Below are 20,555 nucleotides of genomic sequence, written 5' to 3'. Positions count from 1 at the left end.
TCTTTTAAAATAAATATAAAATTTCTATATCAAAATTATAATAAAGGGAGGACTAAATACAAAAAAATTCTTGAAAGTAACTATACACTACAAACATTTTTTAAAAAGTTAAATTGCGCATTGCCCTTTTATTAATAAGTTTATTCACAAAATGTTTGTCATTTTACTTTTCATATTTATATTGTAACTCAAATATTATTTTTCAAAAAAATATGTGATTTTTTAATGATTCATATTCATTGTTATGAATTAAACGTGCAACACACGTGTTCATATACTAGTTCACTAAATAAACTTGAAAATATACAAAGAAGTACTTATTTAGCACTCAATATTAGTCTAACCATAAACTTTAATACAAAGTATGTTTGGGCCAAGTATTTGATGGCAACTTGAGTATTACTACAAAGTATGTTTGTTGGCTCAATAGGCCTAAAAAGCAAGATCCCTAGAGAGTTTCTTCTTGTTTTTTTTTATACCCAAATGATAATCCAAAAGTACATAAGAAAAGAGACACAACCAATGACACAAACACTAATAGCAAGTGCAAGTGACTTTGCTAAAGTAGCATACATACCAGTTACAAATGCAATTACAACAGCACCCATTGCCAAAAGTTGCAAAATACCTGCTATATAATAATAACTTCTTAAAACTTTGAACCAGTCCCTTTTACATTCTTCATCTTCGTCTACATCGCAATCTGCCATGAAGAAGTAGATGAATATTGCACCAGCTGAGAATGCGAATGCCAGGACATCTGAAATAACAAATGCACGAAACGCTGTTTTCCTTAATAGAATAGCCATCCCTTTATTAGGACTGTCATCGTTGTATAAACCTCCTGGCAATGTGAAACCAGCAGCGAACGTGACTGTCATTAGGAGAGTAGCTACAACTACTTGTATTTGAGCTGCCTTCATAATTTTTTCTATTTCTATTTTGTCTCTCTTAGCTTTGTCCTGATCATCCTCCTTCCTCATCTGTCGTATGTTACCAATAGTTTCTGTTTTCCGTTTTACCTTGAAGTCACGTTGTCCCAATCGTCCATTTATGCTGCACAAATCGCCTACCAATTTCTCCTAAATAATATATGTGACATGTAGTAATAGAATCAATCAGCTGGTCAAAGATACTCCTTGAGAAAAAGATGAATTTAACAACTAACTGGTTCATTTTATTTTCATCCTTACTAAAAATAGATAGTCGAAAATAGTTGTCATTTAAAAAAACATCTTTACCAACAAGAAGAATAAATCCCTACTCCAGAGGTAGGGGTATGCAGACCATAGGATCCCTACTCCCGAGGTAGAGAAGTTGTTTTCAAAGAAGTGGGGAAAACGGATCCAGTATGTCATGGACAAGAGGGAGTACCTTCTTTATTGTCCATGTACTAGACAATGCTATGTCAAGTGGAGTCTGATTTTGTTTGTTAAATGCCATCTTCTTTGCGCTTGGATGGTCTAATATCATTTGAGGCACACGGTTCCCAGAGGCAGCAAGCAAATGGAGTGGAGTGTTCCCCTCATTATCTGCCTCATCAACAAGGCTATCACAAATTATCGACTCCAGTGATAACACGTTGAGCAACGTTTCATTATGACCTTTCAATATGGCAACATGAAGTGCATTTTGGCCATTGCTATCAACCATGTCCCAACAATCCAGGCAGTGGTTTAATAACTCATATATCATCAATGCATCACCTTCACTAGCTGCAATGTGAAATGCTGTAGTCCAATCATTTTCACTGCCTGCCGGAAGGTAGGCTAAAGATTTCTTCCATCCCAACATATTCGAAACTATTTCTGTCAATCCTTGTTTAACCGCATAGTGTAGTGAATTCCAACCCCATATATCAGATTCTTCACATAAAGGTTTATTCCATTGCCATAGTAATCTCGCGCATTCTGGATATATATTAGTCAAATGTTATATATGATGATAAATGAATTGATTTTTTTCGTTTAACAACATCATAAAGTATATACGACTGTAGGAGTATATATATTTATAGCTTCTTTCTATAAGTAGATGGACAAATTTAATCATTTTCCATAGGATGAAACCATCCCAGAAGGTACGTACTAACCCGTGTGTTCTTGAATCACAGCTGCATGTAGAGGTGTTCGATTGGATGGACCTGCAACATGTGTTGGTTCTTTGCAAACGTTCAAGATTTCAATCAAAGCATCATGAAAACCTGACTCCGCTGCCAAATAAAGTGGTGTCTCCTCTGCTTTATTTGCTGGGAAATCGTGTTCAGGATCTAGTAATAATTTCACCAAGATCCTAACAATGTCAATGTGTCCACTTCTAACGGCCTTGTGCATGGCCGTATCTCCAATGTCATCCTTCATCCTCACAAGTACTGTCTCCTGTCCTTGTATGCTGAGTAGTTCACTCACCACTTCACTTTGTCCTACATTAGCTGCAATGTGAAGCGCAGTTTCATTTTTCTTATTCTTATAACATAACAACGCCGGGCTAATCTTAAGGACTTCTCCCACGAAAGCTCGTTGGCCAAAGAGAGCTGCCACATGAAGGATTGTGTTTCCCTTTGGAGTGACTTGGTAACCATTTTCTTCCTCCTTTGTCAGATGATCAACAACTGAAAAATCACCATCTTCCATACTGCCTTTCATTGCAGCAAAGTACATTCTTGGATCCATTATGTGTGGAAATCCAAGGTATCACAACAGTCTTTTCTTTTTTTTTCTTAAACTCTATGCCCAACCAAACAATGTCAGATAAGTTGAGACAGATGAAATATCTAATTAAGTCAAAAGCATTGTTATATTGCATTTATGCAATTTTTTTAAATCTTACATACTCGTGAATACGTTCATATACACATACAAAGCGCGTATCCAGAGACTACTTGGTTATAGAGAATCACAATTGTTAAGAGGGCAAGAGGCCCTGTAATACTCTGTACTCATGAACTTAAGCATATTGCTGAAATTATGCATAACATGATAAAAAAAATAAGTTCAACAATCTAAATGAAGAAAGGGGATTGCAAAAGTTAAGTTCAACCAATGACTAAAACTGAATTCAAAGGGGAAAAAACCTCAGCATTTTTTCTTAGTAAGAGAACTTAAATGACAATTCATACCTTCTACGATATTAATAAATAATGATTCAAAAGTTTTATTTATTTTCTTAAAACTTTACCAAATAAAATTCACACAACTTATTCAAAAAAAAATTAAATAGCACACAACAAAGATAAAAACACAATATAATCTTTATCAACACCATGTACTAAAAATTGAATCTTTAATTCATATTCATTCACAAAAAGTAAACCCCACATGGAAAAAAATGAGTATTTTGGTAAAAACCCAACATGGGAAAATTATAAGCATACCTTTTGTTTCCTTTGATAGATAAAATCCTAAAGAGATTCTTTGATTCCTTAGTTGGTAAGAACATAACATAACACAATAATTTCTTATGGCATTCTCACACTTTTATGACTCAAGAAAATTTTTATGTACAGTTATCACATATTTACACACGTGGCATACTATTATTGGCTAGGGAATTGATAGGAATATGGACCCAACCGTTGAATTATTATGATTAAGAAAGGGAGTGAGACAATAGGAAGTAAAATATTAAAACGATCGAAGAGGACAGAGAAAATCGTCCAAAATTTTATTTTAGTTTTTTATGTCTTCTTCTGCAATACATCTTTTTTCTATATAAAATATCTAAATACAGTCATTTTCTTTTATTCAACTTGTAATTAGACGAAATTCCAAGTATTTGCTTGATGCCCTCAAGATGAACGTCATCCACATCCGGAGAGAAGACTTTCTTAATACAGGACGATGTGATTAGGATCATCTAATATTCAATCGAAACCTATGAACACGAGTTCGAAGCCTAATCAGTATAAAATATTAATAAAAATTTTAAATTTAATCAAAACGGTAAAATCGCTGCAACACTAGCGATTTTACAAGATATGATTTATTTTTTTAAAAAAAATTAAAAAGATAGCTGCCTAGGCAGCAATTTTGTTGCAATCTTTTTTTAAATTATTTTATTTTATTTTTTATTTTTTAAAAATAAAACGCTCCTGCGGGAGCGATTTGCAAAAAAAAAAATTTAAAAAGATCGCTGTTTATTGCAAATTTTGTTGTTTTTTAAAAAATTAAATCGCTGCCAAATTATTTATTAGAAATTATAAATAAAAAAAAACAAATTGTACCAAAAAAAATTTTAAATTATTTTTTTAACTTAAATCGCTGCAAGTCAATTTTTTATTATTTATTTTAAATAAATCATTGTTGTTACAGCAATTTAGCTTATTTTTTTAATCTTTTTTTTTTAAAAAAAAAAACTTAATTAAAATTTACAAAGAAAAAAAAAGGAAAATAGCTGCTTCCAGCAGCGATTTCTAAGTGGCAAACTTCCAGAGAACTTTTCTTTTGTACAATTGCCAATTCCATTGCCTACAATAAAACTAAAATTAAAGAATATAATAAGATGGTTTTAGAGTAATTATAAATAGAATGATAAATTTGTTGAACAACACTCGACTACTTATTAAACTTCTTCTAACGTTTGATTTTCATATCTTCCTATCTAGGTCATATGCTTAAGTAAGCTTTGAGTGAATCGCGTGTTGTGGAATTACCTCTATTCCAAAAACATTTCAGCCTACCTCTACAAACCTCTCCTTATACCTTTTATAGTCAATCTCTCGTATCTCATCAATGGGGCTCTGTGAATCTTCTCTTCAAACATGCTAGAACCATCTCAGTCTCGCCTCCCTCATCTTGTCCACCACAGAATTCATTCCCACTTTGTCATGAATAGCTTCATTCCTATCCTACCTCTCATTGCATACTCACATATCCATCTCAATATCCTCACTTCCATGACTTTCGTATTTTTGAATTGCAGATACTTGACCGACCAACACTCTACCCCATACAATATGACAGACACGATCACCATTTTATATAACATACCTTCAAAGTTTGATGGCACATCTTATCACATAAGACACTGGATGCGGACTTCCATTTCACCCATCATATTTCAGTATGATGTGTAACTTCATAGTCAATCTTTCCATTTCCTTGAATTATTGACCCTAAATACTTGAAATTTCTCTTTTCGATGATGACTTGGATATCAATCCTTACTTCAATCTACCATATAAATTGTGTCAATAATCTTAGACGTGCTTAAATTTAAACCTTTAGACTGTAGGGTGCTAGAATAAAAAAAGACATCTAAGATAAACTCATAGACGGAGTTATCTAGCTTCAATTAGTGAATTTTCTAGTGATCAAAAATCAATTACAAGTACTAAGCTTGTCATTTTGGACCTTTTCATCCCTTGTGTTTATCATTTAAAAAAGAGCTTAATTACCAGTCAAATATTGAGTGGGCAAGTGGCTCTTAGTTAAAATGAATTGAGTTTAATATTTTTTAAAATTATTTTTGGCTTAAAAAATAAGGTAAAATGGCTGAATATATCACTTTCCCCTGGGTTGGTGACTTCTATTGCATTTACCTAAACGAGGTTAACTCATGATTTAAACTCGTGACTTCTATTACAGTTTGGAGGGGTGTCCGCCCCTGAAGTTGATTCAAGTGGCTGAACTCATAACACAATTTATGACAGCGCGGGCCTGCATTGGTGCGGCCCTACCAAAAAGAAGGGAGGGAAAAAGACTTCGTTCATTTATTTTTAAAGAGAAAATACATCAAATTTCCCTTTAACTTGACACGAAAATTCGCTTTAGTACTTAAATTATATCGATGTTTATATACCCCTTAACATGTGTTTGGTGTGAATTATTTTCAACTTTTCGAGCTTCAGCTTCCTGCGCGTGTTGGTATAGCTTTGAAGGGCGCGTAATTCATCTTTTAGCATTTTTTAAAATAAAATTTGACCCTCCAAAGATAATATCCAACCCATTACATATTTGAATGTAAATCTTTTCTTTTGTAGAACCCTAATTTCCTCTTCTCCTCATCAACCTAATCGTCCAAAAATGATGACCTAATTCATGCTTTTTTTCTCAAATCGTAGCTCTTCAAACCTAAAAGTTGAATCAAACAATAAATTTTTTTTGTATATATCATTGTTTCTTCAACTGGATTTATTTTATGTAAAACTTCGAGACGTGAAAATAGCTTGTAAAAAAATACAGGAGAAGATTTATGGTACGTAACGAAAGCTTAGTATACTAAACTATTTCTTCGAAATATCATGGACAGCCTTCATTTTCATAGACAGACCTTTTTCATAATTGCTATGTGTTCCAGTTGTCAATTCTAGTTGATTTGATTGAAGGAAATAAAGAATTGCTGTAAATATCAAATCATTGGTGATGTTCTTTTTGTTCCATTGTTGATGACATTTAATATTGTGAGAAATAAGCATAAATACAAGAACATTCTTTGTTATTTTTGTGAAAACAAAGTTGGAATAATCATGTGAAGTATCATCACTATATATATAACTTGGTTGATGATAGTACACGCTATCACAAACTTGTTCATAAATTCCATCTCATAACCCTATCCAGGAAAAAAAAAATCTCTTTAATATCAATGGTTCACATACACAAATTTTTCAACTATGAATTTAAATAAATTGTAATATAATTTTTTTTTAAAAAATAATAATAATGGGGTCAAATATAACTCGGGATGAACCTTTATCGATGAAGGCAAGGAATAAGGATAGACATCTATGAAGCATTTAGAAATAAAAACATTTGAGTTTGATCGAACAACATATTGTTATATTATCAAAGGAAAATCATTTGAGTTTTTCGATATCACTACCCTTTTGATCCAAACATGGTATATTTGCGGAGGAATCTATTAAATATGTACATATAAAATGATAAACTTTAAATTCTGGCTTTGTCTCTCGTTAAAAACCACTATGAGGTTCCAAATTTCTCAAACAGGGTTAATCTGTTTTGTGCTAGTCTAGATTTGAAAGCTGATTTTTTGTACTCAAACCATGTAAACTCTTTGTACAAGCTGCTTTCTTCTCCTTCCATTAGTGATGGCAATGGTGCTATCTTTTCACTCAATGGTGGTCCTCCAAAATATATCATTGATAATCTTGATTTTACACTGTTTGTCAACACCCTATGCTTCACACTCTTAAACCTTCCATTAGTCATCACCTGCACGCAAATTCAAGATTTTAAGTTTATGAGTTCTGAACGATCATACTATTTCACTAGACAAGTATGAAATTTTGATGAGGGTATGTCGCATACCTGTAATGAGTCGCCAACATTGACGAAAAAAGAACTCTGATCAGGTGGCACAGAAAACCAGTTGCCATTTTTGAGTAAAATTTGAAGGCCGGATGTGTTGTTGGATCTTAATACCGATATGATTTGTGGATCGGTATGTTCTCCAAATCCAATCAAATTTTTGGCATTGAATTCTTGAATATCAGGACATGGAGGATAATGATTCAGCCTGAAAACAGAGTCGCTCTTTTCATCCTTCAAAAGCTTACTGAAAACATTCGTCGGATGAATCTTTAATCCCTCCGCCAACTTTTCAAGAATCTCACATGACATTCTCTTCACTGCTGTCACATAATCATTCACCGCAGCTCTGCAATAACAATAACAATAACAAAAATCAAGAATCGAGATTAAAAGACATCACTCTGTTTTGCTCTGCTTTTAATGACTTACCGAATGTTTTCTGGATTGACACCTAATACAGATGCGAATTTCTGGTAATTGAATTCAGAGTTTGTTGAAAGGAGAATGTATTCAACCCAACCGATATCGCCACTTTGTCCGATTTGTTTATTGCCATAGCCAAAAGGGTCAGCAGGCCCTGCTTTTAGCTTCTCAGAGAGGGGAGAGGAGAAGAATTTGATGGCTTCGGATTCGAGTTTACTTATGAATTCCATAGGAACGTCATGGTTTACGACTTTAAAGAATCCGAATTCTTCGCAGGCCTCAACGATGAGGTTCTTGGAGTCAGGTTTAGAGAGGTCTATTACAGGAATATCATTGAAGAAAGAGGGGGATTTGCAAGAATTGCTGTTGATTATTGGTAAGTGATCATTGTCAGGTTCTGTTAAAACCACCATTGTTTTCTTTGATGAAACTTAAAATGGTTATTAGAAGAAGAATAACAATGAAAAGATCAAAACTTTGGGTTTTACTATCTAAGACAAGTATTTCTTGTTACAACTGTTGGAACTTAGTTGTAGTTGTGAACACTCTGAAACACCCTGCTGTCCTATTTATAGGACTCTCCATCAAGTCCAAAATCACAATAAATTCGAATTAATAATATATTCACTATAATCTTACTGTTGGATTATGAAAATATATATAGGCAATTCATATCCTTACTGTGGATGGAAATTTAATTACGTAGATATATCTTACTTTGAATATTATATATTTGTGTTCAGATACATCCAAATATATAGTCAAATTTATTTTAAATATATTATATCTAAGTAAATTTGCATGTATCTGAGATATATAACAAAATCTTGTTTATCTCTCTCCTTATTTTAAAGTATTTGGTTGCAACAATGCATGTATCTTTCTCAACATATGGTACGAAACTCTTAATTAGTGTTAAGATACGTAATATTTCAAAAGTATAAATAAATAATCTTATATATGATAGTGAATATGTCTAAATATGTAGTGTCTTCAATAATGTAAAGTCTAAAAAGAATAAGATACACGTAGATCTTATCCTAATTGTGGATAGAAAAATCGTCATAAGGTAAAGTCTAAAAGGAACAAAATAAATGTAACTCTTATCTTAATTGAGTAATCGTAAATAGCAAAGTTGTAATGAAATATAGTTTGAAAAAAAATAAAATACACGTCAATTTTATCCTTAAATAGAAATGCTATAAATAATATAGATGAAAAATAATCATTCTATCATAAATAATTAGTGTAATGCGAGAAAAAGAAAAGGGTTGGAGGAATTTTTTGTATTTGATTTAAACATAGTGTTAGATATTTGTGTAAAATATCTAGAAAAAAGTAATGTCGAAGATATTGTCATAACATATTTAAAATATATCAAACTTAACATAAATTTGAAATTAAGCCAGCTCATTCATACTTTTCACAATTGATATACTTACATGTTTGTACGAAGGGTTCAAAGTTCAAACTCCATTAATAATAAATATAATTTTGATTTTCAACTTTTCGTGTTATTCCTGATAATATGATTGATCGTCAAACAAATATACTTAAGATTTTGTGTTTAATATAACATATTTTAAATGTTGTTTTTAACTTTTTCAAATTTTATGATTAATTAAACACCACCTAAATTGGATAGCATAAGTAATAATTTCGAACATTGGATAGCATAGTACTAACTTTTTGAACTTAGTACTATGTGGGTGAGTGCAATGGACGGTGGACCTAGGATTGATGTAGAAATGTGTACCAAAATTAAATATGTTTATCAACTAAATTGAAGTGAGATAGTTAATAAGAAATTAAATTTAAATCTTTGATAATGAAAAAAACGTATTACATTCAGCGTATAAATCTAAATTAATCAGTTAAATTTTAATATATATCGAACATCAATTGAATATAAAAAAGAGAACACTATTATTTTTTCTTCTTCTCTTTGTATACTTTTTTTTCCTGAATCACGATTATCAGATAAATTGTCTTGGTGATCAGTTGGAATAAAAAAGAAAGGTTACCCTTTCCCCACAAAACAATTGATTCATGAACCAATAATGGCTTTACATGGCACCTTTTATACTAGTTTTTTATAATGGGAAATGATTATAGGTTCCCCGGCTCGTAGAAGTTTCTAATATTTTTTTTTTTATGTATCTAATATATATACTCGTAAAAATAATTTAGGAAGGTTCAAATAGTCCTATGGTACTAATTGGTAGAAGTTATATAATACAGAGATAAAGTTGAATAGTTTTATTAATTGTAAATAATGATTTAAAGTTGAGTGATCACGGTAAATTAGTCTTTCAAACTGTGTAATAAACGTGTTAAAAACTTGAAACTTTCTTTTATCGAAAGTATTCATTGAATCTTTTAGAAAATCTAATTAAAAAACGTGGTCATTTTCCTAAGCAAAATGATATTATTGTTCAAATGGAAAATTGATTGATGAGAAACATTCATGGTATGGAATGGAATGACTATTAAAATGATTGATATGAGATCATTAACTTGGAATTAGACATAATTTAGACTTGACTTATTTTTTATAATGGTAGCTTATTAGATTAAACATTTAAAAAGCGTGGCATAAATTATAAGGGTGCCTTTTTTATTAAATGTCACATTCTTTTAAATTACTCCATGCAGCGCGTATTAAGACAATGACATGGACTTTCCTTGACCCCCATTTTTTTCGAGATAGCCTAGTTTGTGCTAAAACAATAGATTCGTAAATAAGAACATATTTTATAACTGATTCAATAACGATAATTTTTTTTTAGAAAAATTTTATATGAATCTATTCTTTCTTTTAATTATCATATTTCTACACTCTTATTGTCAACCTTCGCTCAAAATACACCCCCCACCCACCCTCGTATTTATAATTAGTTTCTTGTCTGTTGATTCAACTCATCTTAATTATAATTGATAATATGTTTCATTTACTCCATTTCCTAATCACTTCTCAAGTACTTTCTAACTGATTCAACTTATTTATCTTAATTCCAAATGCTATATATATTTTATTTATCCCTTAACATATGCTAATTCACATATAAATATATACTAATTCAAATAATTCAAAAACATCATTCTTTTCGTTTCAATTTATATGATTCTCTACCATTATTTTAATTTAACTGTTTATTAATAATACATAGCAGCAACGTATTTTTCAATGTCATAAAATTATGTCCCCCGCTCCTTCCATTTTCATCAGAAATCACTATAACTAACTTTTTTTTATTTGGTACAATAATCACACGTGTCAAAATGGCCAACAACGACCTATACACTAACAAGCTGCCACGTGTAAATATTGTCGGGGATTATAAAAAAAACTTTATTATATATGTGGTGGCTTTTTATTATTCGTAGACAACATGTATACAGTGACACAAGAGACAGGTTGGCTTAAAGACACCAACGTGGAACATTGTTCTTCTCAAAAAAGAAAAATTTAAGACAAAACAACACTGTTACACTTGATCAATTTATTAGATTCCACTTGTCTAAATTCTATTTGTAATCGTAAATACTAATTTAGGAGACTTGATAAGGAAGTAGATTTCAAAGTAACTACGATTCATATTATCGATGGTTAGGAATGTGGATGAACTCTCATTAACCACAACTTAGGTATGGATATGAATCGTGTTTCACTAATTGTATTCATCATGTTTACGTGAAAAATATATATAAGTTAAAGTAATATGAATCGAAGAAATATATTAAAATAATAGATTACGTATAATGTGAAAGGGATATGTCAATTTTGAAAAAAGTTTGAGTGGAGAGACTTAATTTTTTAAAAAAAATAAAGTTAATTCTGAAAATGATAGAACAAAAACTTGGTCCCATTTTCTGAAATTTTGGTACACTGATAATTGGGGTTGGCTTAGCTAAGCTACATAATGCATTTCAAAGTTCCCATATTTTAGGGATGTGCTCCAATATTAGTCCATTATTTAGCTAATAAACCGGATCTTGTTGGGATCCAACTAACAAAATTTTATCGCGAAAGTTAACAATTGCAAATTTTATAATTTCGAGTTCAAATTAAGACGAAATTGAGGTGAAGAAAAAAGTAAAATGTAAACGTACAGTATTTGGAGACAAGTTCTGATTAAGAAAATAACTTAGAGGAAAATTGACCAAACATTTCATGTTCAACAGACAGAGAATAGTGTGACCTATATATGATACCAGATATACAGTATGTTTCTACATTTCTCTAATTATACACATGCAATGTATGTTTTATTTTCCTCCCATCATTTACATATACCAAGAATATACATAGAATTGTGTGCATGCATGTGAACTAGAGCAGGTGTTCTGACACAAAGGTGAAATATTATTGTACCATAATCTTAATTTAAATAATCGTAATTTAGCTTTGATACACAATTTATATTTCAGAGTACTATCTAAATATTTGTAACAATCCCACGAACTTATCCATAAGACCAAAAACACTAATTTCATACAAACTATTATGGATTAAATTATGTAGTACACTAGTGTACAGTCTACGCACTTGTCAACTCTCATAGTGGAAAGCTAGATGTGAAAGATTTGACCAAATTTTACGTGGAAGAAATTAAAAGCAATCTTATGATATGTCACAATGATTTAAGATGAGACAGAATTCTTATCCAAACAGCAAACGATTATAATATTGGCATAATACATATATTAGATCTAAATTTGGCTTAAATTTTATTTTAACTTTTAATTTTCATAATGTATAAATAGGCATTTTAACTATTCAGTTTTTTAAATAAATATACACATGAGTCATACATGACACAATGCACATAAGACACCACATAGAACAAAAAATGACATGTAGGACATGCATGTCTATTTGTTCAATTTTATACAAGTTTAAGTGTCTATTTATATACATCAAAAGTTAAAAGATATAAATGTAATTTGAATCCAAGTTAAAGGGCACATTCATGTATTATGCTTGTAATATATTTTGCAAAATCAAATTTCATCATAAAACATCTTTTGAGTATAATTTTATAAGTATGTTAAAGAAAAAATAGCGATAAATTTCACCGTTAGTCTGCTCATAATTAGTAGAAATTCATCACTAAATAAAATTGGTGACAAATTTTATCATTTAACTGCATAATTCAACTATTGGTAAATCTTAGTTTTTAATATAGATTTCGAAAAGAATAATGAATACTCAATCGTATTTTTATTCTATGTTGGTGGGTTCTCATCCAAATAAAAACGTGAAAATAGGAGAATTGTTTTGGCCACAAAAGGTGGATAAAATATAGATATACATCCGTTTTAACCTTGATTTTGATTCATAATGGGTACGATATACTTTTATAAAGTTTTTATTATTTCTTTGACTTGATTGAATGGGGACGGTCACTTTGATGTTACATACAAAATATCCTTGCATGATTATATAATTAAACCGGCAGCCAATTAAATCAAATTGGTTAATTTGGTCTTAATTAGTAAACCATATTAAAATTTTAAAACATGTTAAAAGAAAACAACACCAATAATAGAGGATAAGTATTTTGAATAGTAATCACATTTTTGTCGAAAAAGCCACATGCGTTGTTTCAAGTTTAGTAGCAATTAACTTTATCGACTGACATAAAATAAAATTAACCTAAAGAATATTTAACTATTTTAGTACAAAACATCAGGAGTCCAACGCATGTTAAAAGAATAAGATGTATGTGTAAATTCGTTAATTTTAAAATATAGTTTTGTATACATATGCACCTTATTTTTGATGTTTCAATTAAAATGGTAACACCATGTACATTTTGTATAATTTTAAACATTGAGCTATCTTCCTAAGATATTTAACTTAGTTAAATTTAATTATCATTAGCCTTGAAATCACATTTGATCTATATGTATTATATTTTTGCCAATGTTACATTATCAATGTCTAGTTCAAACACAAAAATATCCCTTAATTAGCTTTTATTAAACTTCTGTTAATGTTATGTCAAGATAATAACATCTCAGTAACGTTCATATTTTAAATCTATTTAGAATAATATTTTTGAAAAAAAATTAAGAAACATGCTTTTTATCGTAACTATTCCAATTTTATTATAAAAACATTTTAATATTATTATCATTAAATTCAAAACTACAATAAAAATATGAAACTAATAAAAGTATTATAAAACAACAATAAACTATCTGCGAAATGAAAAAAATAAATAAAAGGGAGATGAAAAACTTATATTAAAAAAAGAGATAGACTTAACTAGACATTTTTCTTACTGAGGCTAATTTAGAACAGTTAGTATCAATATTACCATGGAATATATATTAAAAAATAATATTCATAAAATAAAATAATTTATTTTAATTTGTGATGCAATTTGAAGGTGGTGTGGTGAGTAAATCTGGTGATAGGATAAGAAGAGGCAAAAAGGTTTTATCCAAAACAGAAACTTTAATAGACTGAAACGCTACTCTCTGTGTTCTATGAATAGGTTGGCGGCTCATTTTGTGGGCCCTTCACTCTCTCTTGTCGGATCAGGGGCTCCATTTTTTTAAATATATATTTAAAATGCGAATAATATTATTTTCGTCACGTCAATTTATTTTTTTTAATTTTAACTTGATTATCAAATTTAAGCAAGTAAAGACTTTCACGAATATTTAATATAGTTTATAAAGTGAATTACATGATGAAGATATATTGTCATTACACAATGAATAAGGAGCGTAGCTACAAATATTAAAGATAAAATTATTTTTTATGACTTTTGACACGCAAATAAATTTAAAATTTAAAATTTTTAACTTTAATATAATTTTTTTTACATTGAACTCATTAATTTTCCATTAAGTTGTTGTTTTTTCATACAAGCGAATTCAATAATCACATCAATGAAACTCATTTTATCATCCATTGGCCCTCCGTCACAAATAATAATTTTCATTACACGCATTCACGCAGAATAATTTTTTTATAAAGAAACTATCAGCCTTTTAAAATGTGTTTTTTTAAAATAATATCATATTTTCAGTTTACTCCTATTGTAATTTATATATTCTTTTTCCCAAAATACATGTAATCTTAGTAAAAAATTTATTTATTATGTATATGAGTATCTAATAAATATCAAAAATTGAATATTATATTAATTTTCATTTACTACGGGAATCACAAAAAGAAAAATCCTACGGAAGATCTACTTTGCTATCTGCATGTGACAACACCTTTTCGGAGGCCTAAGTTTATAAAAATATTAATCACTTATTTCGTATTTGATATTTATATTGATTCTAATATATTAAAAAGTAAATTATATTCTAATAAAAATTACTCTTTACTTTATATTTATTTTACAATTAATATGACTCGAATGGAATATATTTGATAAAATATGTTGATATTGTTGTGACGAATAAAAAACGAATTTATTATTGCCGCATGTAGTTTAAAATATATCTATTCAAACAAGTTGATTTATGAACAGATAAAGATTGAAAAAGTGTTTATATTGGGTGTTTGGTGGGTGATTTGGAATTATCATGTTTGACCAAAGTAGATCTTTGAGAGGACTTACCTCACGAGAGTGATGAAATAATTAAAGATTTATTCGTAATTAATTAGAGATTTCAGATTTAATTTTATAAAAGAAATTGAATAAAATATTTTTTTAATTTACTTATCAATTTTACAAGATATAATTTTAAATGATGTGTTCTAAGCTGATAATGATATCTATTACTAATGAATATATTTTTCATCAAGAAATACTTTGTGATTACTGAGTTCATGTAAAAGAAAAATTAAATGTTTTCGCATGAAAAAATTATAAAATTTTCAAATGAGTTGATTCATTAAAATACTGTGAAAATATATATTTTATATCTATAAAGTACTAATCAATTCGCAACAAAAAGACGCATGCATTTAGTAGTGGGAGAGATAATTTGAATTATAAGCCCCATAATTTATTTATTTTGGTACAGTATAAACCCAATAATTTATATCTTGTACACTATAAAATGCTATATTTTTAATCGCTACATCAAGTAAAATTTCTAAATTTAATAGATATCATTGTTGTGACTCCAATAAATAAATTTATTTGTGACTGTCAGTTAGTTACACGTCTATTTCTTCATTCTTCTTTATGCATATTCTTTTATATAATTTAAATTACAAATAGATTTTTTCTATTTTTGATTAGTAAATTAATTTGCACCTATCGTTGATATTGATTTTGACATAGCAACTAACAATTCGTACCATAATTGTAAGGTAAAGTGCACATTCTCAATATTTAAATAAAATAATTCTAGTCCCACATAAATAATATTATTGTACCAAAATCATACTGAAATTATTAAAGATTCTGTTATAGGTACATGAAATCTAGCAACTTCTATCGATAACAAGTATTGAGTAATTATGTCTATTAAAGTTAGAGAGAATAAATAGATTCGTCTAGTGTTTTTTGTCTCTACTGAGTTTTAAAATTAAATCTTATAGTTCTCAATTATTTTATTGATCATAAAATCACACTCTTAGATGCACCCAACGCAATTAACATTTTCAGTGGGAAATAATTGATCTTTTTACTAGTGATGATTATTTTACTGATCATCAAATAGTGATTTTAAAGTTTGTTACAATAAACACAATGTAATTACCAAACTTATTAATAAAGATTTGTTTCTTAATATGGATAAGAACTATCTGTATAGTGTGATAAATATGAGTAATTGTTGCTATTAATAATAGGACAGTGGACAATTATAGGTACAATCAGAGTCAGAAAGTGAATTAATAATAGAGTTTACGTACCCTAATTAATTGGAAATGTGAAATGCACCTACACCAAACTCAATGAGATATATGATTTAAGTCCCAAATTTTCGAATTATTAGGGGACCATTTTTTTTAAAAAAAAAAATTCTGTTCTATCATTTTCGCAATTATTAATATTTCATTTCTATAAGGTCCACTTAACTTCCGTTAACATAGACAACTCCACTTCAACGGAATTTCCTCCACTTTCTTTTTATCAATTTCTTGGAGTCACGAAAATAAATTCAAAATTAAAATTTTTACGTATTTAACTATAAAGTTCTATCACAATACATTTGAATTATTAGATATAAAATATAATATTTATAATAGATCGAAATTAGTGAGATGGAATCAGAACAAGTGAGACTTCCTCAAGCTAACTAGCATTTCATTGGTCATTTTGAGTATAACGATGTTTCATTGAACACTATGTGAATATATGTTAAAATAAGTCTGTGTTTGGAGGCATTTTTAAATTCATATATCTAAGCATATGTATTTTTTTTACCAGGCATAAATTGATGACGAAAGTAATAATGCTCACTAAATTCAGAGCATTTTAACTACTTTACACAATAAATAAATTGGAATACTTTGAATAGGAGAAAGTCACTATCAAAGTGTGTGGTACGAATAAAATTATTTATAAATTTTGATTAATTAAATTTCAATGAGAAAATGAAATTAAAAAAAAGGAGAAAAATGTCACTCTGGCCAAAAGTTTATTCACACATAAATAATTCTGTTCACTTTATCTAATCTTATATCCTGTTTTGACCTAAATTTTTTTGATCAAATAATCAAACATAATATATATATAAATATATAAATATATATATATATATATATATATATATATATATATATATATATATAATATATACTAAAAAATGTTTTGAATCATTTATGATAAATACAAATTCCAATAGGCGATAGCCATCAAATATTATAGTAAAATAATATATACTTAGTGTTATTAAATTTGAGATTTCTATATAAATTTACTTTTGTGAAAGAACATTATCAATCAATTTTTTTATTTTTTTTATCTTATTTTTTTATTTTTATTTCATAGCGTAACTTATCTGAATTCATATTATATAAATTACAAAACAAGTACTCGATAATGAATGAAAAACTTTAATTAAAAAAATAGTGAATCTTGTAAGCCGTTAACTTTGCCGACATAGTGAAAATTACCTTAGAACTATGTGTTTTCTTGAAATAGGTGAATCCTTGTCAATGTTTGTATTTTCAATGACCTATCAATATCTGAAAAAGATATTGAAAGCAATTTTTTAAAATCAAAATAACGATATAAGCCCATAGTGTACTAAGTATAATTAAAGGAAAAATTGTATATAATAGTAAATTAATAATCTAAATTAAATGAAATAGCTAGGGTTTGATTTAATTGTGCTCCATAGCAAAAATTAGCTAAATTTGTCAGCGTCTCTCTCCCAAAAATCTCGCTCGCCACTCTCGCTTTATATGCAGAAGTGTATAATTCTGAATCTGTTTTGTATAAAGCGAGAGAAAATTATATATACAGATGCAAAAATGTATATCTTCGTGTTATACACTTAATTATACAATTTACAAACATTTTACTTCAAATATTGCAGAGAAAAAGGCCAACGAATTATACAATTGTGAATTATACAATTGCAGTGAAATACAATTTTCTCTAGCTTTATACAACATAAGTGTATATATTGTGTTTCTGTTTTTGTATAAAGCCAGAAAAACATATATCTTATTGCTATACACTTATAATTATGCAATATACATACATTTTAATTCGATTCAATTGTATGCAAAGCAAATTATATAATTGCAGTGAAATAGGCCAGCGAATTATACAATTGTATATGTATAGCGAATTACACAGTTTTATGTTTACTATAGAGCGCAATTATGCAAACTTTGCTATAGCATACAAATATGAATTTTTTTATTTGCTATATGTGAAAGTTATCCATAATTAAATTATCCTTCCCTAACCCAAATACTTCGTAAAGTCAGAATTTAGAGTTAATTAAAATAAAATTTTAATTATTAAATTTATTTGAACTCGTATCTTAAAAATTAATTCTTGCCATGTACAAATACAAGGTTGTATAGGAAAAATGATGATCACGAGGAATTTTCCTTTTTATATAGTAGCACATAGGAATTTCAACTTCACATTGTATTAGGTCATTGTAAACGTTAAATTTATATTATCTTTTCTTTTTCGATCGAACTTATCACACTAAGTGCGGTTTACATATTATTTGCGACTAAAAAATAGCGATTACGAATTTATCAATACTTGGGCACCAAGTCAAATTAGAGTGACGAAAAATATTAGGCCAATATACTTTTTGTTAATATCTGTGTGTGTTGAGTGGGTGGGTGGGTACTATGTTTTCCCTATATATAACGAATAACGTTGTTTACTAAATTTTCATCACTACACAGCTAAGTTCCTACAGTTATAATAACAAACAACAATTTCTACCAAAGTTTTTCAAATTCTAAATTTCATCAAAAAAACAACAACAATGGTGGTCTTAACAAAACCTGCCATTACTCACTTCCCTATAGTGAAAAACTCTTTCAAATCACCCTCTTACATCAATGATATCCCTGTAATAGACCTCTCTAAAGCCAACTCCAAGAACCTCATCGTTAATGCCTGCGAAGAATTCGGATTCTTCAAAGTCATAAACCATGATGTTCCTATGGAATTCATAAGTAAACTCGAATCCGAAGCCGTTAAATTCTTCTCCTCTCCCCTCTCTGAGAAACTAAAGGCAGGGCCTGCTGATCCTTTTGGTTATGGCAATAAGAAAATCGGACAAAATGGCGATATCGGTTGGGTTGAATACATTCTCCTTTCAACAAATTCTGAATTCAATTACCAGAAATTCGCATCTGTATTAGGTGTCAATCCAGAAAACATTCGGTAAGACACTAAAACAGGGGAAAACAGAGTAATGTCTTGATTTTATCGTTTCTTGATTTTTGTTATTGTTATTGTTATTGCAGGGCTGCGGTGAATGATTATGTGTCATCAGTGAAGAAAATGTCATGTGAGATTCTTGAAAAGTTGGCGGAGGGATTAAAGATTCAACCGACGAATGTTTTGAGTAAGCTATTGATGGATGAAAAGAGCGACTCTGTTTTCAGGCTGAATCACTATCCTCCATGTCCTGATATTCAAGAATTCAATGCCAAAAATTTAATTGGATTTGGAGAACATACTGATCCACAAATCATGTCGATTTTAAGATCCAACAACACTTCCGGTCTTCAAATTTTACTCAAAAATGGCAACTGGTTTTCTGTTCCATCTGATCAGAATTCTTTTTTCGTCAATGTTGGAGACTCATTACAGGTACGCAACATACCCTCATCAAATTTCATACTTGTCGAGTGAATTAGTATATGATCGTTCAGAATTCATAAACTTAAAATCTTGAATTTGCGTGCAGGTGATGACGAATGGAAGGTTTAAGAGTGTGAAACATAGGGTGTTGACAAACAGTGTGAAATCAAGACTATCAATGATATATTTTGGAGGACCACCATTGAGTGAAAAGATAGCACCATTGCCATCACTAATGGAAGGAAAAGACAGTTTATACAAAGAGTTTACATGGTTTGAGTACAAAAAGTCAGCTTACAAGACTAGACTAGCTGATAATAGGTTGGTCCTATTTGAGAAAAGTTTATAATAACGGTGTATATAACTTAAACTCTTTGAGAAAATAGTTACATCTAAAGATCCGACTCTTTAGGAAGGACTCGTTATGTTGAAAATGATGTTTTAAGGTAGTAATTTAAAGTTATTATCATTATATTAACACCTAGGGCTTATGAGTTTTTTTTTTTATATTCGTATCTCACTTTACCTCTCTAGTATTCGTTGTTTAGACATGGGCATATGTAAAATATTATAAGGCCTATGGGATTATGCATTTTAAAATTGAATGTGAATAATTTAAAAATAAGGAATCAGGCTTATGTAC

At 29.3% G+C, this 20,555-nt stretch overlaps 3 protein-coding genes across 4 annotated transcripts; 1 reads left to right on the top strand and 2 right to left on the bottom strand.

Annotated features, from left to right (window-relative positions):
• Positions 1 to 451: 451 nt before the first annotated feature.
• Positions 452 to 5,313, bottom strand: LOC101256692 (ankyrin repeat-containing protein At5g02620). Of its 2 annotated transcripts, XM_069287137.1 has the most exons (4): positions 3,374 to 3,628; positions 2,093 to 2,726; positions 1,375 to 1,910; positions 452 to 1,082 (listed from the first exon to the last, which is right to left on the bottom strand). In XM_069287137.1, exons 2-4 carry the CDS (start codon positions 2,670 to 2,672, stop codon positions 474 to 476), a joined length of 1,725 nt encoding a protein of 574 aa, XP_069143238.1. In that variant the 5' UTR covers positions 2,673 to 2,726; positions 3,374 to 3,628; the 3' UTR covers positions 452 to 473. The 2 variants fall into 2 exon arrangements, with proteins under 2 accessions (XP_069143238.1, XP_069143237.1); XM_069287136.1 differs by having other exon boundaries at positions 2,093 to 5,313.
• A 1,447-nt stretch (positions 5,314 to 6,760) lies between these two features.
• On the bottom strand, positions 6,761 to 8,235 carry GA2ox5 (gibberellin 2-oxidase). The gene is given in 3 exon segments (NM_001247828.2): positions 6,761 to 7,175; positions 7,272 to 7,620; positions 7,704 to 8,235. Coding segments are annotated over 3 exon segments (1,008 nt in total). The 5' UTR covers positions 8,111 to 8,235; the 3' UTR covers positions 6,761 to 6,923.
• A 10,770-nt stretch (positions 8,236 to 19,005) lies between these two features.
• On the top strand, positions 19,006 to 20,335 carry GA2ox4 (gibberellin 2-oxidase). The gene is made up of 3 exons (NM_001247823.2): positions 19,006 to 19,489; positions 19,573 to 19,921; positions 20,019 to 20,335. Exons 1-3 carry the CDS (start codon positions 19,086 to 19,088, stop codon positions 20,259 to 20,261), a joined length of 996 nt encoding a protein of 331 aa, NP_001234752.1. The 5' UTR covers positions 19,006 to 19,085; the 3' UTR covers positions 20,262 to 20,335.
• Positions 20,336 to 20,555: the final 220 nt, after the last annotated feature.

This window comes from Solanum lycopersicum, chromosome 7 (genome assembly GCF_036512215.1).
Source record: "Solanum lycopersicum chromosome 7, SLM_r2.1".
Taxonomy (NCBI): domain Eukaryota; kingdom Viridiplantae; phylum Streptophyta; class Magnoliopsida; order Solanales; family Solanaceae; genus Solanum; species Solanum lycopersicum.
Note: the sequence above shows the minus strand (reverse complement) of the source record. Positions and strands in the feature narration are given on the sequence as shown.

Excerpts from the sequence above, each read along its gene's own strand:
- GA2ox4 (NM_001247823.2), top strand. The coding sequence starts at position 19,086 with ATGGTGGTCTTAACAAAACCTGCCATTACTCACTTCCCTATAGTGAAA. Across the intron at positions 19,490-19,572 it reads GTCAATCCAGAAAACATTCG|GGCTGCGGTGAATGATTATG; the intron begins GTAAGACACTAA and ends TTGTTATTGCAG. Across the intron at positions 19,922-20,018 it reads ATGTTGGAGACTCATTACAG|GTGATGACGAATGGAAGGTT; the intron begins GTACGCAACATA and ends ATTTGCGTGCAG.
- LOC101256692 (XM_069287136.1), bottom strand. The coding sequence starts at position 2,672 with ATGGATCCAAGAATGTACTTTGCTGCAATGAAAGGCAGTATGGAAGAT. Across the intron at positions 1,911-2,092 it reads TGTGATTCAAGAACACACGG|AATGCGCGAGATTACTATGG; the intron begins GTTAGTACGTAC and ends ATATATATCCAG. Across the intron at positions 1,083-1,374 it reads GTACATGGACAATAAAGAAG|GAGAAATTGGTAGGCGATTT; the intron begins GTACTCCCTCTT and ends TATATTATTTAG.